The 18805-nt window shown below is 39.3% G+C and overlaps 1 protein-coding gene across 1 annotated transcript in view; it reads right to left on the bottom strand.

Moving 5' to 3' along the window:
• TAF4B (TATA-box binding protein associated factor 4b) overlaps window positions 1-18805 on the bottom strand; it is a 121363-nt gene that overhangs the window by 14167 nt on the left and 88391 nt on the right. Inside the window, exon 14 of the mRNA XM_056137900.1 lies at window positions 12136-12246. Coding sequence (XP_055993875.1) covers window positions 12136-12246 — 111 coding nt within the window. The remainder of the gene's footprint in view (window positions 1-12135; window positions 12247-18805) is intronic.

Raw genomic sequence — 18805 nt, 5'->3', positions numbered from 1 at the left:
ACAACGGGAGGACCGTGACCGTGACCCATTCACAGTGAGTGACCCATTCACAGTGATTAAAGAAGCAGACAAGACTACAACCGCTGCCATGTGAGCTCATTTATCAGCCCAGCTTCACAGATTCATGATTAAATCTTGGAAGAGAACAACTAGCCGCAAAAATTTAGGCGATACTGGTTTCCAGCTGAAAACTCAGGGGCACTCTTAGAAGCAGGGCAGGCTTCATCTCCGCCCTTTCCAAGTCCCAGTAGCCACTCTCACATCCCAACAGGTGCCACCATGCCAATTCCACCACCCCACAGCTGAGCTCTGCCCAAATGCCAAACTGCAGAAAACTTCAGGTACACTGGTCTTCAGGCTAAGAACTCTGGGATGTTCTTGGGGTGGGAGTGGGCAGCCTCTCCTCTAACCTCCTGTACTTCTGGAAGTCCTGGCAACCACACTCACTTTCCACAACCACTGCCATGCAAATTACTGCCCAAATAAATATTCTGGAGTTTTTGGAGCACACAGCTGCATTTGTGGCCACACAATACCTCCAAACTCTACAAGACTGACATTCCAGTAGGAACACACCAAACCAGATGGAAAGTACAACAGACGTCAACTAAGCTCAGTAACCAAAAACATTAATACAGAAGGCTCAACTAGCAACAACAGTTCAATAAACCTTCAGACAAGCCCTTAATTTCAGGCATACAAGTTGTACCTGAAATTTTCTGCAGTTTGGCATCTGGGGAGAGCTCAGGTGTGAAGCGGTGGAGTTGGCCTGTTGGTAGTTGTGAGGGTGTGGCAATGGCTGCTGGGGCTTGGGCAGGGTGGAGACTCGGCCTGCCACTCAGAAGTTTTCAGCTGGAACCCAATGTATCCACATATCTCACTATGGTGAGATATAACAATTTTCACAAGTTTTCTTTTTCTGAAGTATTTTTTGATCACTGCATTAAGTTGTAACAAGCAATATAAAACTAGTCTGTGCCTGCTAAGGGTACAGGCTTTGGAGGTAGCTGGCCAAATGAGAACAATGGTGGAGACAAAGTCAACACCACTGGTGTTGAAACTAACCCCCATCTTTCAATTGTTTTTTTAATTAAAAAAAGTATGATTTTCTGGAAAAGCTATCAAAACTTAAAAAAAATACATTGTAGGTGGCTGATAAGAGTAAGCTATTATTGTCTATGTGTTTTAATACTTTTTGATTGCATTAGGTTGAAGTATCTTAAACTACCATTATTCACATAAGAAGGCAAGATCATAGTTTAATTCAATATAGGTATGTGAAAACTTGGAAAACTCAAAAAACTTAATTGTTGTTTTTTATTCTTTTATGCCATTTTCTTTTCTTAATTTTTGGGCATACTGATGACACACAGGGAACCACATGGCCTGGGGCTCCCACATGCAAAGCATGCATTCTAACCTTTGAGTTAACTTCTTCTATACCATTTCCAATCCAAGCAGTTAACACCTCCACCCCCAGATACTAACTATTCTTCCTTCTTGCTATAAGCTGTACTATCTTTAATGCATGAGAGACACAGACCTCCTTCTCTCCTCCAGCTTCAATCAATAATGATTTGTTGAACGAGCATTCTAACATCTTATAATACTCGTCTAAGGAGAGTCCTTTTCATTTCAGAGAAACTTAGACTCACCAAATGCTGGTACTGGAAAGGACCTTAGAGTTACCTAAGTAAGGAAATACATGCTAGCTTAAGAACTATTAGATGTTGTTACTGAAACTAATCTAAACATTATATTCCAAAGAGCTCTGGCTTTAATAATTTTATATAACTATCCTTATATAAAGGTGGGCAGGAATAGAGAAGAAAAGCAACCAATATTTTAACAGGCAGATAAAGTAATACACAGTAATCACACTGTGGTTGAGAAGACAACCACAGTCTGTAAGAATGTGCCACTTGCACAGGTTGGGTAAAGCCTGCAAAATCTTCTGGTCTGATCATGCAAAAATGTTGCCTATGGCAGCCCACAGTCAAAATGCCTGTACTTTATGGTCCTCGGTAGAGAAAAGGTTCCTCAGCCCTGGTCTAGTGCTTCAGACATCTTGCCCTACTCCATGATAAAATAATTCTTAGAAAGATAACAGGGGAAATAGGACTGGAGAGAGATAGCTCAGAAGGAATTGTGCTTGCCTTGCACACGGCTAACCCGGGTTTGATCCCCAGCATCCCATATGGTCCTTTCAGCCATGCCAGAAGAAATTTGTGAGTGCAGAGCCAGGAGTAATCCCTGAGCACCCCAGTTGTGGCTCCCAGACAATTCCCCCAAATCCCGAAAAATTTAAAAAAAAAAAGGTTATCAAGGAAATAAATTTGTCTAACATGTTCTCTGAAGGCAAAGCAATAAATTTTGTGTTACTCTTGTCTCCTGATATTTCCTATTACCTGACATAAAACACACACATGCGCGTGCACAAGCACACATGCACAAATGATCAGAGTACCATCAATGCATTTCTAGCACATCTTATATTCCTGTAACTTCATTTCATTTGAGCAGGAAGCTGCTGATGAGTGCTTCCTGTGCTTGTTTAAAAGAAACAGGTGCTTCACTACCCAGCATTTAATTAGCTGACTTTTACTTCCCAGCAGGGGCATACACCAAAGCACAGAAATAACAGGAAGGAGAAACAGCACTGGTTGTAAAGATTATCATGGCAAAAAAAAAAAAACCCAAAAAACCAATCATGCATTTCTTTAAAACCAGCAGCAGTTTTAAAACTTAATTAAATAATTCTTTTGAGTTTATGACTGGAAGATATGATATTAAATCAAGAGGAATAGGGAATGGGGCTGGAGAGATAGTATAATGGGCACTTACTTTGCTCTACAGCAACCTCATATTCGATACCTGGCACCCCATATATTCCCCTGAGCTCCACCAGTAGTGATTCCTGAGCTCAGAGTCAGGAGTAAGCCCTCAGCACCACGGGATAAAATCCCAACATCAAACAGCAAAAAAGAGGAACCAGGGATTGTTTGTTTCACTCATTAAGACACTGGAATTTTTCCCCTCAAATATATGAGTAAAATGCTCAGATAATTTCTGGCAAGATGACTACAAATAGAAAAGTACCCTTTAAAAAGAAGTTGCATGGGTCAGGGACATAGTTGCATGCAGCTGATCCTGATTGAATCTTGGGCACTACTTATGGGCTCCTGAGCAATACAAGGAATGACTCCTGAACACAGAGCCAGCAAAAGCACCTGAACACTGCCACGTAAGGCAAAACAATTATAACAAAATGCAAAATATCAAAAATCTTGGGCCAAAGTGATGAGAGTACAGTGGATAGGGCATCTGCCTTGCATACAACTTAGGGTTCAATCCCTGTCAATCCATACGGTCCCCCGAGCACTACCAGGAGTAATTTCTGAGTGCAGAGTCAGGAGTAACCCCTGAGCATTGCTGGATGTGGCCACACAAAACAAATAAACCAAAATACCAAAATATCAAAATATAAGATAATTATTTTTATATTTGCTCGAGCGGGTCCAGTAACGTCTCCATCGTGAGACTTCTTGTTACTGTGTTTGGCATATCGAATACATCATGGGTAGCTTGCCAGGCTCTGCCGTGCGGGCGAGATACTCTGGGTAGCTTGCCGGGCTCTCCGAGAGGGTCGGAGGAATCGAACTCGGGTCGGCCATGTTGGCTGCGTACAAGGCAAACGCCCTACCGCTGTGCTATCGCTCCAGCCCTTAACAAACTCCCCAATTGTGACAGTACAATGGGTAAGGCGTTTGCCTTGCACGTGGCCGACATGGCCGACCCAGGTTCAATTCCTCTGGCCCTCTGAGAGCCCGGCGAGCTACTGAGAGTATCTTGCCCACACGGCAAAGCCTGGCAAGCTCCCCGTGATGTATTCAATATGCCAAATACAGTGACAAGTCTCACAACTTGTTGTGAGATGTTACTAGTGCCTGCTCGAGCAAGTCGATGAACATCGGGGACAGTGCTACAGTGCTACATAATAAACTATTAAAAGCTGAAAATCTAAATTTAATTTATCCATTATCATTATCAGAAGCAGTATTACAGATATCAAAGATACAAAGCTGAAGTCTCTGAAATTTATGTTTTTTAAATCACCATTGTTTTATCGAGTCTTCTAAATAGAAAATTTCCTCTATAGCAGGAAGAAGTAATTTGCATTTGATGTATTTGTAGTTACTCTTCACAGAATCAAACTATCTTCACTATTCCACCGAGGACCTCTATAATTATCCAGGAAAATTTGAATCAAATATGTAAGATGTCAGACTCTTAATTATAAAATAAAAAGCAAAAAATAAGGTAAAGGTAAAGGCCCTCCCATTGTTCATGGATTTGCTCGAGCAGGCCCAGTAACGTCTCCATCATGAGACTTGTTGTTACTGTGTTTGGCATATTGAATACATCACGGGTAGCTTGCCAGGCTCTGCCATGTGGGCAAGATACTCTCGGTAGCTTGCCGGGCTCTCCGAGAGGGGCGGAGGAATCGAACTTGGGTCGGCCATGTTGGCTGCGTGCAAGGCAAACGCCCTACCGCTGACCTTTCAAGATTTTCCCCCCACACATATTTCTACGTGTCATCGGCTGGGTTGCTGCATGTGCCAATTGTCGGTTTGCGTGCTGTGGTAAGGAGGGAGCATATTAAATATATAAATAATTTCATACACAATTTTGGGTTATTTGCAAGGGAATAAAACAAGCCAATGGCTTTAAACAATCCTCATCAAAGCATTTTAAATTATTATAGTAGCACCTAAAGCAGTAGTACGATTAAACACTGAAAGAGCATATTGGGGCTAAAGATAGTCCAGTGGGTAGGGCATTTGTCTTGTATGCAACCAACACAGTATATAGTCCCGTACAGTTCCATGACCACCAGCAGAAGTGATCTCTGAGCAAAGAGTCAGGAGTAAAACTTGAGTACCACTAGGTGTGGCCCCCAAACAAAACAAAAAGCATATAGCAGAGATTTCTCCAATTTCCTGGGTTTTTTTTTACGTGAAAACTTCATTACGCTTAAAACAACAGTTAATTTCAAAATAAGAACTGTCCTAAAATGTCATCATTTATCACAGAAATGGATATTTTCTTTTATTTTTGCTTTTGGGTCACACTTGGCAGTGCTCAGAACTTACTTCTGCCTCTGCATTTAGAGATCACTTCTGGTAGACTTGGGGACTCAATGTGGTGCCAAGGACCAAACTCAAGACAGGAAGTACTAGTAATAAAATAATTCAGTAACCTCTAAGGATGAACTTCAGAAAATACATGGGGAAATACTTGTGTAGGTTCTCAAAAACTGAAGAAGCATGCACTGGGGCTAAGGAAATGGTTCAAGGAGCTAGAGCACATGTGCAGAGCTGGCTCAATCCTGGGTACTGCATGCTACTTTGCCAATAGTAGCTGCTAGTATCACCAGATGTGACCCCAAACCAAACCAAAATAAATATACAACCAGATAATTCAATATATACACACACCCTGGTTAGAACATATCTATCTGAAATTTAAAATTTGGCATTTTAATGCCAATAATTCATAAAATTTGAGGGTCAACAATGCTCCTTCCTCTTCTGCCCCTCCACCCTCTAAAAAAGTGTGGATTTTCTCAGATTCAGATACACAAAAAACAAACACTGTCCTCCCGTTGTTCATCGATTTGCTCAAGCGGGCCCAGTAACGTCTCCATTGTGATACTTCTTGTTACTGTGTTTGGCATATTGAATACTCTCGGTAGTTTGCCAGGCTCTCCGAGAGGGGCGGAGGAATTGAACTTGGTTCGGCCGGGCTGGCTGCACGCAAGGCAAACGCCCTACTGCTGTGCTACGCTTACTGAAGTCTTTGAATATTATAAGTGAAATAAGGAACAACCATGGTGATAATTAAGACTATATGTTGGGCCAGGGAGAAATGAAGCACTTTATATTATATTATCGAGTCCTTAAAACATTTTAAGTCAACCTCTGTACCCATTTTCCTGATGGAAATAATTGAAGTGCAGGATTTAATAAATTTGTCAAAGTCCACAAAATTTAAGAGTCAAGAACCAAATCCATCCGTCTCAGTCCCAAGTATACATATTTATCCCACATCTGTAACACTTCTCCAAAGAGCAAATATTTAATACTATATGTTGCAAAATGCAACCATAATAGCACAGGACAGGAAATTAAATAATCTTTTTTGCTTTGTTTTTGGGTCTCACTCAGGGTGCTCAAAGCTTATTCCTGGCACTTCACTCAGGAATCATTCCTGGCAGGGCTCAGGAGAACATATGGGGTGCCAGGATGGAACCTGGGTCAGCCATATGCAAGTGTTTAACACACTGTACTATTTCTCCAGCCCCTACTTTTTTTTTTTCTATTTCTGGATGGGTCAAGGAAGAGTTTTACTGGTAACAAGTCAGCCGGTTTGGGAGATGTCCTTAAAGGAACCACTCTGTTTAAATGGTAACAAGCACTGTAGCACTGTTTTCCTGTTGTTCATCTATTTGCTTGAGCGGGCATCAGCAACGTCTCCATTGTGAGACTTGTACTGTTTTTGGCATACATCATGGGTAGCTTGCCAGGCTTTGCTGTGTGGGCGGAATACTCTTGGTAGCTTGCTGGGCTCTCTGAGAGGGGTGGAGAAATCGAACCCGGGTCGGCTGCGTGCCAGGCAAATGCCCTACCCGCTAAACTAGTGCTCCAGCCCCAGTAGTAACAAGATGGAAGTTTTATGTATCAAGTGAACAGGGGAGCCTGTCTTAGGAAGGGTGGGTCCCAGATCAGTGGGAGTACAAATAAACAAGTTCACTAGAGATTTTACTTATTAGTACAATAAGGGCTAGTTTCTGGAAAGTCAAACATCTCTGCAAATCTAAATAAAGAAGGGTCAGGCTTTTTCAGGAGGGGTAAACTTAAGATAAGTTGCCCTTACTTTTAAGCCTTGGGACAGTCAGTTGTTCTCATCTAATACTGATCTCTGGCTCAATATCTTCCTTCCATTTGTTTTTGAGGTGCCAGTGGACCAAACTAGGACCTCAAAAATGAATGCAAGGCATATATTTTGCCTTAAGCCATATCCCACAGCTCTTCTACTTCTGTGGAAGAAATGGCTACAAATCAGGGTTGTTTGCTTCTTGTGGACAAAACTATGCCTTCTCCTGCGGATTCCAGGAGAAGGGGAAGGTGTTTTCTCTATTTCCCCTTTATGACAGTTTTTCTTATTCCCCATAGTCAATTGTTTGTTTACAAATAGCCTGGTGACTTAGATCTGGTCTTCTTGCTGAATGAATGGTCATGGGAAGGGTGGAAGTAGAAGAATAGAACAAACTGACTTGGTAGGAAAGATCCCAACAAAAGCAAACTATGTTCTACCTTCAGAGTCCTTCCCATGAAAGTAATATTTAACCCAAAGACCTATTTTGGGGTGGCATATTTTTGCTTCTGAAAAGTTTATACTCAAAGTGAAATGTCGCTGCTCAGGGAGGGTCTCTGGTCTGTGGTGACCTGAGGGATCTCCCTGGTGTGTTCAGGGCTGAGGATCACCATCTCCCCAGCCAGTCGATGGTGGATGAACGAAGGAATGGAGGGTACCAGGCCAGTTGGTAATCAATGGCCATTTATTCAAGTCTCACAGCATTTGTTATAGAGAAATCATGAAGGGTTGGGGTTAGTAATTACACACAGGTGTAGTAGAACATTATTACATACAATGAACAGATGTAAAAGCCCTCAAGGGAAGTTTTTCTAGGAGATTCACCATAGTAATGGACAGAATCTCATCTAGGGGCTCAGCACTCTAGATCTCTACTAGAAGATCCGCCCAAGGGCAGAATTCCATCTAAGGGTATACTGCTTTCTCCTTTCCTTTGTGAGTCTTAAATTACTTCTTAATAATATTCCTAGTCATTCTGTATGAACACAGTAAGAGATATATTAAGCTTAAAGGATAGCTTTTCCTGGGGACATCTCCATATACAGACCAGGTTAGTCTTTCCTAACCTCAGAAGGGTCAATAATCAGTTGCTTTTTTATGGGGGGTCATGTCAATTTGTTCCATGACCATGCTCTTAATTTATTATACTTCTTATGGTGCTTAGCCTGTCCCTTTTTGATGCCAAGGTAGCTTACAGCTTATCGTGGGTTCATCTTTGTTCCTCTTTGAGACGCCCCTTTTGGGGTGTTAGGAACTAAGGGCAACTAAGGCTTAAGTCAAGTAAATATGATGAATGCTCAGGAGTAAATATTATTCAGAGTCAATAAACCCCAAGTTACAAAACATAGCATTAACTCTCTTCCTGTGTCCAGATGAAAAGGAAACTGCCCTAAAGTAAACTATGCAAAGGACATAAAGAAAAGCAATATTTCACTTACATATACAAAAATTCAGAGCCCTCAGATTTGTCCTACAGGTTACAGGATCTGATTTTGGGTATATTTGTTATTAACAGACAGGGGAGGAAAAGCACAAAGGAAAGGTTAAAGATAAACACAGAGGTTTGGGAATGCCTGATGGAATTGGGTGTGCCTCAGGAGCACTATAGTAGACATAACTCAATAAACCTAAGTTCCTTTGTGGAGAGAGGAGTGGGAAAAATGGACAAATCAAAGTTAAACCTAAAATGCTTGGAACTATAATGCAATAGTCAAAAATGAAGAATCAGAGAGATGGCACAGGTTTAAGGTCAGATGACCTTATGGTCTGAGTACTGTCAGGAATGACAACTGAGCACAGAGCCAAAAGCAGCTCCTGAACACCACTAGGTATGGACCCCAATCCCAAAATAAGCTGATACATGAAATTAAAGAAAAAAGAGTACTTATATTTTATTAAAAAGATTTCCAAACAGAACCAGATAGTACAGGGTAGGGACCTTGCCTTGCATGAGGAAGACCAAGGTTCAATCCCTAGTACCCCACATGGTCCCATGAGCACAGAGCTAGGAATAAGCCCTAAGCACAACTGGGTATGATCTAAAAGTAAATTAAAAAAAAAATTTCTAAATAGAATAAGGCCCAAAAGATACAAATGAAGTATTTCCAAATAGAACAAGGCCCAAAAGATAAAAATTAAAAAATTCAGTAATGCTTGGGGCCTCCTGGGCTATTGTGGAGGTGTGCCAGGAAACATGTGATACTGGGGAATCACACTTAAGTTGGCTGTTTGCAAGGCATGTGTCTCATATTATCTCTGTGGCCTCTGCAGAGAGCAATTTAAAAATACTTGTCAGGGTGGGAGAGATAGTACAGTGGGTAGTGTGGTTGCCCTGCACATGGCCAACCCAGGTTTTAATCCCTGGCACCTCATATGATTTCCTGAGCCTATTCTGGTGTAATTCTTGAGTGCAGAGCCAGAAGTAAGTCCTGAGAACTGCTGGATCTGACTACACCCCACAAAGGGGCGGGCGGGGGGGGGAATCAAACATAAAAAGCAACAAGTAACACTTATGGATAAAATAATATTAAGTCTAAGAAGAACTGACTTTAAAATAGTCTGATGGGTGAATATCTTGCTTGATGAGGCTAGTGTGGATATAAATTAAATAAGATTAAGTACAAATTAAAAAAAATTAAGTACAAAGTTGTAGAAGGTGGCAGGTATTTGGAAATTCATTATACTAGTATATCTTTGTATAAATTTGATTTTTTCCAAAACCTTTTTATATTGTTTACACACTTGAACCTAGTAATTGCATTTTTTAGGAATTTAGTTTGTGTGATTTACAAATACACAACAATGTAAATGCAGGATATTCTCTGAGGCAATCTAGCAAAAAGCCTGGAAACAACTTAAACGCATATTGGTAGAATGGTTGAATAAATTATATTTATTTAAATATAGTAACATTTCTACTTTGAAAACGTATGCAGGCTATTTATAAAGGGAGGCTATTTATTAAAAGTCCCTTTTTATGAAAAGGGAAAAATATGAAGGAAAGAATAGTAGTCATAGTTTAATCATCTTTAAGACAAAAATCAAACATGTATATTTATTTCTAAATGCACATAAGACTTCTGCCAATATTTGTAACAAATTTCTAGAAATATAAGCCAAATTTTAATAGGAAATACATGTGTTTGGGTAAATGTTGAGAAACTGGGAAATTTGTGAACTTTTTGGGAGGCAGGGTAGGGTTTGGCTCACACCAGGAGGTGTTCAAGAGCTACTCCTAGCTCTGCACGTACAGATCACTCAGGAGATCATATGGAATACTGGGCATTGAAACTGGAACAGTCATGTACAAGGCAAGCACCCTATCTACTATATTATCTCTCTGGCACCTGTAACATTTATTTTCATGCAAATTTCCTTTTGCAAATGAACATGTTACATTAATTTATAAATTAAAAGGAATTAGATTTCTTAAAACCTTTATCTATAAGGGTACTGTCACTCATCTCATGCAGATGTTCAGGGTCAATATTGGAAAGAGCATGTTTAAACTTTATAAGCAGCACAAAAATGCCTTGGCAGTTTTATTGCTTAAACTTATCACAGGGCTCTGACCATATCTCTATATAAGCCAGGATTTGAATATTTAACATGAAATAAAGTAATTCCTCTAAATGTAAGATTCTATTTAGCATTAATTAAGAATATTGTCTATATGCAAGTCTGAGGCTAGAAAGAAATATTATTACAGTGTTCTTTATTCAACTAGTTTATAATCTCACCAGAGACAATATGCCTACAAAAAACAAAGAACAACTGATGTTACGCAAACACATGCTTAAAAAAGGAGAAGTCAAAGTAGGAATGAATAGCTGAGTTCATGAGAAAAAAAAAGTAGATTCAATCATTTTATTTCTGAGTTACACCTAGTGTGCTGAGGGCTTATTCTTAGTGGTGTTGGAGGATCATATACAGTGCCAAAGATCAAACCTGAATAGAGCTCAAGGCAAGCACCTAATCACCTGTACTCTCCAACCCCTCAATCTTTAAATATGCGCCTAACATATATAAAAGAGAGAGAATTACATAAGCAATAAGGAAGAAGACATAGAAATAAAAAACTGAGATAACAAAATTAGTCTGGCGATGAGAAATAAGAAGTAATATAAAGTAAATGACAAGCAAGAATAAATACATTTAATACATTTAAACATCCAGGTGAAAGCCCAAGTGTAAGTACAGCAGAAAAGGCATCTGGATAGTACAGTAGGAAAGGCATTTGCTTTTGCACATGTTGAACCTGGATTGAATCCCCAGGACCCCTGGGCCCACCAGGAGTTAACCCTGAATGCAGTCAGGAGTAAGTTCTGGTCACTGGCAGGTGTGCCCCTCAAAGAAAACAAAAATAAAGTAAAAATCCAGGCTAATGGGGGCATGGAGAGAGTATATGGTCCAAGTTCAATTCCCAGCATTCCTCCTAGCATTGCTGTGTGTGGCCCTGGTGGTTCCCAGCACCCACACCTCTGGTTCAGAGGAGCAACCCAGATCCTGAGGCTGTAGCATTGAGCTGCTAGCTTTACTGGTTATGTAGTCCCCCTGAGCACCACTTGGAAGATCCTGCCACTCAAAAAATATTCAGGCAAAAAAAGATTAATAAAATGCCACATAAAGTAACAAAATAGGAGACTAACACCCAAGAGTGGCCGAGATTAGTACCAGGAGGTATGCTCCATGGGTTGGAGCCAGCCACACATGCTAGGGGAAAAGGGAGCTCAGATAGAGAAGGGAGAACCAAAAAAAGGGTGTTGGGAGGATCCTCCCAGGATGGGAGAAGCATGCTGAAAGTAGACTATAGACCAAACATGATTGCCACTCAATGCCTCTTTTTGCAAACCACAACATCCAAAAGGAGAGAGAGAGAACAAAAGGGAATGCCCTGCCACAGAGGCAGGGTGGGATGGGGAGGATGGGAGGGTGGGAGGAATACTGGGACCCACAGTGGTGGAGAATGGGCACTGGTGGAGGGATGGGTATTTGATCATTGTATGATTGAAATCCAAGTGCAAAAATTTGTAAGTCTACAACTGTACTTATAGTGTTTCACTAATAAAAAAAAAAACCACAAAGAAAAATTTTAATAAATGCTTGTGAGCAATAGCTTGCTACTTAGCATAAACAATGTATCTTTGCTTCTTTTTGGCTTTCTTGACATGAAAACTAAAATAAATATTATTTCAATACCTCCATTCCAGGTCCGCATTCTAGTGGTCTCTTCTTTCTTGGTCCAATAGCTGCAAGAGCTGTGAGATTAGCATCTCTGTATTGTATCTGAGCAAGCTCCAACTGTTGTAGCTAGGAGATGGAACAAAAAAGAAAAACAAAGCCAAAAATGTTTACATATAGTCATGGTAAAAGGGGAAAGAAGCTGATCAATAGTCCTATTTCTGTACTCTTCAACAATTAAAGTGACTGTGTAAGTATTATAATTTTCTCACAAGGCCTATCATTCCTGATTTCTTTACCCCAACAAAATTTTCAGTACTGAATTTTTAAATAGAAGGGATCTGCCAGGTGTGATCCCTGAGCATAGAGCCAGTATAAGCCCTGAGTCTGAGCTGGGTGGGACTGAAAAACAAACCAAAAAAAGAAACATAGAAAGAAAATAAAAAGAAAGGCACTTAGAACTTAACTTTGCTATTATTTAAACCAATATTTCTCAGAGTAAACTCTATATCTACAAGCAAGAAATTAGTGGATAACATAGTCAAAGTACTGAATGAAAAGAATCTCCAACCATGAAACCTTTACCCTGCATTCTCAGATAAGCCAACAGTTGAAGGCATTTGAAGTCTTTAGGCCAGTTCAATAAGAATTACTGAATGGCCTCCAATAAAAGGCAAATAACAGTAAAAACAATCATAATCCTTGTAGAAAAATGGCAATTTATATCAGTAAAGGTAAAGGTAAAGGTAAAGGCCCTCCTGTTGATCGTCGATTTGCTCGAGCGGGCCCAGTAACGTCTCCATTGGAGACTTTGTTGTTACTGTGTCTGGCATATCAAATACTCTCGGTAGCTTGCCGGGCTCTCTGAGAGGGGCGGAGGAATCGAACTCGGGTCGGCCATGTTGGCCGCTTGTAAGGCGAACGCCCTACCGCTGTGCTATCGCTCCAGTAATTTCTCTAAATGTCCATGGACTGAACTTTTCTGTTAAAAGGGACAGAACAGTTGGATGATCAGGAGGAAAAGTCAACACTGTCTACTTTACCAACGACACTTAAATCTCATGATAAACACAGGCTCTGAGTAAAAGATTGGGAAACAATTATAAAGGCCAATGATAGACTAAAAATTAGTGGGGATGGCCATATTTTCACCAGCTCAAATAAGACCAAACTAAATTAAAAAATAAGAGATTGACCTGGACATTACTCACTGGGTAAGGGACCAAAGAACTTAACTCTTATCAACATATATGAACCAAAGAAGCAGTAGAGTTTTATAAAACAAAGTGTTAATAGATCTAAAGTGATACCTCAACAGGCACAAAATAATAGTGAGAGATTTCAACACCCCCACTCACATGATTAGATAGCTCAACATTATAGACTAGAGCCTCAAAGAATTGCAATTAACATACCCTCGATCCCAATAAAATGAAATAAAGTTCTCCAGTGCAAAAAGAACATTCTCCAGAAAAAACACAATTTAAGAGATTATAAATTAAAAATAATAGAAATCAATGACATTGTGATCTGAAAAGATAGCTGGTATGATTTCTATTATTTTTAATTTATAAACTCTTTTCAGATCACAATGCCATCGAGAAATTAATTATGAAAAGAATGCCAAAGAAACAAACATTTTAAGAAATAAAATGATTCCTTGATGCAAATGAGAATGAAGACACAACTTTCAGAACCTATGGGATACAGCAAAAGCAGTAGGAAGTGGGAAACTCACGGCATAAAGAATTTCTAAAAATATTTCTCAAAACAAAAAAGAAGATTGTAATTTGACATGTATGTTCTGGTGCCCTGCTAGCTCTGTTTGGCTTGTAACTTTCAGATATTAATACATATTACTAGCACAACTTTCATCCATGTACCTAAGGTGTTATTCCAAAGTATCACAGGTATTTTCTCTTATACCTAACCAAAGAACTTAATTTATGTGTTGTTAAGATAATATCCAGTATCAAACTTTAAGATTTTGATGATTTTCCATAGGCAATGATTTTTAAATTTTGACATTTCCTCTTATATCTCTCTCTCACTAAATAGTTACAGCTATGTAACCTAAGAGGAGTCTGTACTGTTACATTCATGTCAAATAAAAGGAAACTGAGGTACATTCAAAGAGGTAAAATAACTTCCCCTAAGTGAGACCTAGTTAATAGCTAACATAACTTAGATTCTAAGACTCCTGATAGAAAAAGAAAATGTTTCTTTTATAACATGCACATCTTCTATCAAAAGAGTAATATTTCTTAAGACAAAGATTCTGTACTTCAAAATTAAAGGCGGGAAAGGGAAGATGATTTAGAGTGCTGGTTTGCATACTTTGTACACAGGAGCCCCAAGTTCAATACTGTCAAGTGATAAAGTTGGAGCGTTAGTATGTGGGCAGAGTGCTTGCTTTTCACGTGGCCATCTAGGGTTCAACCCCTGGCATCCCATGTGGTCTCCCAAGCACAGCAAGGAGCAAGAAATTCCTGAGTGCAGAGCTGGGATTCACCTCTAAGCATGGCTGGATGTGGCTCAAAAACAGAAACAGAACAAAAATCTGTCCTATGCCATTAACACTAAGGAAAGAAGCCACTTTTTGATGAAACTAAAAAAATAGCACCCTTTTCAGAGAAAATCAAATCAACTGGAGCCAGAGCGATAAAATAGCAGGTAGGGCATTTGCCTTGCATACAGCCTACCTGGGTTTGATCCATGAAACCCCGTATTGCTTCCCTAGCACTGCCAGGGTAATTCTTGAGTGTAGAGCCTATACTAATCTCTGAGCATCACCAAGTGTGGCCCAAAGACAAACAAACAAACAAACAAAAACTCCCAAAACAAACAAACAAAAAAAAACAAAGAAAAAAGAAAAACAACCCAATCAAGAGATAAAATCAATAAAGGCCTCTTATGAAAATATCTGCCTGCAATCCCCAGGTTTTCCTAGTTCCACAGCAGAACTATCTAAATGGTAACTGGATGACATCTTAACTATGCCATTTCAAGATGCCAACTCTCAGACTCCCAATCATAGTATTTGTTGAACCTTTTACGACTTAGTCAAAAAAAGTAAATGGTCAATTTTAAAGAGGCCCTTCTTTTTTCACCCCAACAAATGGTTCTACTGTGACCTCCAGAACAGCAGCAATAGCAGAATCATCTAAGCTTGTTGAAATTTGTATAAATTCTGAGTCCTAACCCATTCCTATTATATCATAAATCTTGAGATTGGATCCAGCAATTTATGTTTTTTAACAGGCCTGGATAATTCTTATGTATCTAAGAGATTAAGAATCAATGACGTAGACTACTGATGCTGGAAACACTTGTATATATTATATATACAATCTGTTTATAATTTGTCATTTTAAGAATGTCTTCTTCATAGTGAGTTAATCTGATTTCTATAATGTTCTCTTGTTTGCAGAGATAAATGTAGAACCCAGGGCTTACATATGCAAGATAGAAGCCTCACACTGAGCTACATCCTATTATCTGCTATAATGCACTTTTATTATCTGTTATAATGTACTTTTTTGGTTTGTTTTATTTTGGGGTGACATCCAGGGGTTCTCAGGGGTTACTCCTGGCTCTGCACACAAGAATCACTCCTGGGGATCCTCAGGGACCATATGGGATGCAAGAGATGTAGTTTAGTTGTTGCTATTTTAGTGTGGTACTGGAGGCAACCAGGGTTGCTCAGGAGGGCATGTGGTGCCAAGGGATCAAAACTAGAGTGTTATGCATGTGCTCAGCCTGCTAACTCCCTGCTCCCTAAAATGTACTCTAATGATAAATTTAATTTTGTCCTGCCCAGTGTTACATAAATTTTGCATACCATGTTAACTACCATAAATTATAAAGTGTTATTATTTTTAAGGTTGAATTACCATGAGTTACAAAGATATTTATGACTGATTTTCAGGTATACATTGTTCCAACACCAATTATTCACAGTGTCCACCACCCTTTACCAGTGTCCCTAGTTTCCTTCCTTTCCCATCCTGTCTCTGTGGCAGGCACTTTACCCTCCCCTATTGTCCTAGTGTTCCCTTCCTAAACTTATCCTCCTCCAACCAGCCCCCAGTGGAATCTTCCAACTGAAGACCAATTCTACTCTTCCTTTCTATTCCATTGGGCACTTGATAGTCCTTTGACATTTCTGTATATCTCACATATCAGAGAGATCATTCTGAGTCTATTCCTCTCTCTCTGACTGATTTTATTCAACTTGATACTCCCTATATCCACAATGCAGCAAATAACATAACTTTATCTTTATACTACGGCTTTATACTACAAGTAGTATTCCATTGTATGTGTGTGTGTGTGTACAAACACACCCTAGCTCCATAGTTTCTTTATCCAGTCATCTATTTGTGGGCATTTAGGTTGTTTTCATATTTTTGATATTGTATATTGTGTAAACTCAAAAAAATAACAGCAACGGAATGTTATCCTACAGTATATAGCACTACAATGAACAGAGTGCAGACGTCTTCTCTGCATTGAGCTTTTGGGCCCTTGGTTAAGTTCCAGGAATGAAACTGCTGGGTCATAAGTATGTTGAATTCCTAGTTTTTTGAGGAATATTGTCTTCTAAAAAGCCTGGACTAGCTGACATTCCCACCAGCAGTGAAGGAGGGTCCTTTTTCTCCCTAAATACTTTACATACTAATTGTTCTTTTGATGAGTGCCACTCTCTGTGGTATAAAGTGGTGTCTCATTTATATTTCTTCCTTGAGTAAACTCCTGTTCATCTCTTTATCCCCATTTTTTGAAAGGGTTGGATTTTTTTCTTGTAGAAGTCTACCAATGTTTCATATATCTTGGACATTAACCCTGTGTAGGATGAGTAGTGAGCAAATAATTTCTCCCAGCCTGTGGACTGTGTTTGTATTCTGGTCATCATTTCCTTTGAGGTATAGAAGTTTCATTGTTTAATATAGGCCCATTTATCTTTGCTTTTAATTGATTGGTCAGTGGCATTTCATCTTTAAAGATACCTCTATCTTCAATTTGATGGAAAATTCTACCTAAATTCTCCTCGATGTACCTTATGGATATAAGGTCTGATATCTAGGTCTTCAATCCATTTTGACTTGACTTTTGTGCATGGCATTAGAAAGAGGTCTGAATTCTTTTTCTTGCATGTGGCTGACCAGTTTTCCCAACACCACCTGCAGAAGGCTTTCCTAAAATGCTATAATTTAAGAAACAGCCTTAACAATCACATTTCATTGATATTATGTATTTTCAAATTTCACTTAAAGTATCACTTGTTGGACAAATATCAATGATTTCACTCATTTTTGGTATAAAGATAACACAAGGGCAAAGCAGAATTAAATGACAAAGCCTTGGCCTTCAATTACAACGTGAAATCAGAAGGTTGTGAGTGTGGAAAGAGGGGCAGTGACATAAGGATACTAGTAGATGGTCCTTGTTCTTTAATGGTGGTGAAGGACTAGTAACTAAGTACAAACAAACCAACAATGTTAACACTATTACAAACGAATTATCTAGCCTATAAAAATGTTTTTTGAAATAAATAAAATTTTAATAGTTTTACAATGTCTTACTGTTCTTACTGTGTTTGGCATATAGAATGGGTAGCTTGCCAGGCTTTGCCGTGTGGGCGAAATACTATCAGTAGCTTGCCAGACTCTCTGAGAGTGGGGGAGGAATCGAACTCAGTAACAAGTCTCACAACTGAGACATTACTGGGTCTGCTCAAGCAAATCGATGAACAACGGAAAGACTGTGCTACAGTGCTATAATATCTTGTCTGGTATTTTGGTGGCAGTAATTTCTTGCACAGCAGTGATTTATGAAGAACTGTACTACTACAGCTTTAAAACCCTATATTTTCCATAACAAAAAAATGCTAAATACTTCAGGGTCCAAGTTTTATAATTTTAAAATACATTTCCATTATTTAGTACTGGTATTGGGCCCAGTTTCTACAGGTTGCACTGTGAATTTAATGTGCCAGCAGGTACATGCCTTGCTTCCCTTTTCCTTCCTTTAACTGTATAACAAATGAAAGTGAGAATGCAAGGAATTGTTAAAAAGTACATGAATTCTCTCTCAATATATGGAGAAGCATTGAACTTTTATTTCAAAAAGAAAAAAAAGCCATTCAAGAGGAAATATACGTACAACAAATGTTAAAGACTTGGGGTGTTTTTATACCAAGGTCAAATGGCTTGCTCCACAGAATTTTGGATGATATAGTAAGAAAGCAAAACACTGAAGGGAAGCCTAGATGGTAATCTTGTATACACAGCACATGTTTCAGAGAAGTCTGCAGTTTCATTATACAAAGATGTGCCTGCTTGCTTGAAGTGAGAATTTGGCAATTAGGAATATCTCTTAAACCTTTCACATATAGAGAGTGAAGAGAATGCTAGTACTTCAGAAATACCAGTTTAGGAAATTAAAAAAATATATCAGAACTTAATAGTACATATAGATGTGTATGCGCGCGCGTGCACACACACACACACACACACACACAGGCTTTTTGGGTCATATCCGGCAATTCTCAGGGGTTACTCCTGGCTCTGCACTTAGGAATTACTCCTAGCATTGCTTGGGGAACCATATGGGATGCTGGGGATGGAACCTGTGTTAGCCTCATGCATGGCAAACACTCTACCAGCTGATTTTATCATTCAGGTGC

The sequence above is a fragment of the Sorex fumeus genome, unplaced genomic scaffold (genome assembly GCF_029834395.1).
Source record: "Sorex fumeus unplaced genomic scaffold, SorFum_2.1 ptg000128l, whole genome shotgun sequence".
NCBI classification, from domain to species: Eukaryota; Metazoa; Chordata; class Mammalia; order Eulipotyphla; family Soricidae; genus Sorex; species Sorex fumeus.
This window is presented reverse-complemented; position numbering and strand designations above follow the sequence as displayed.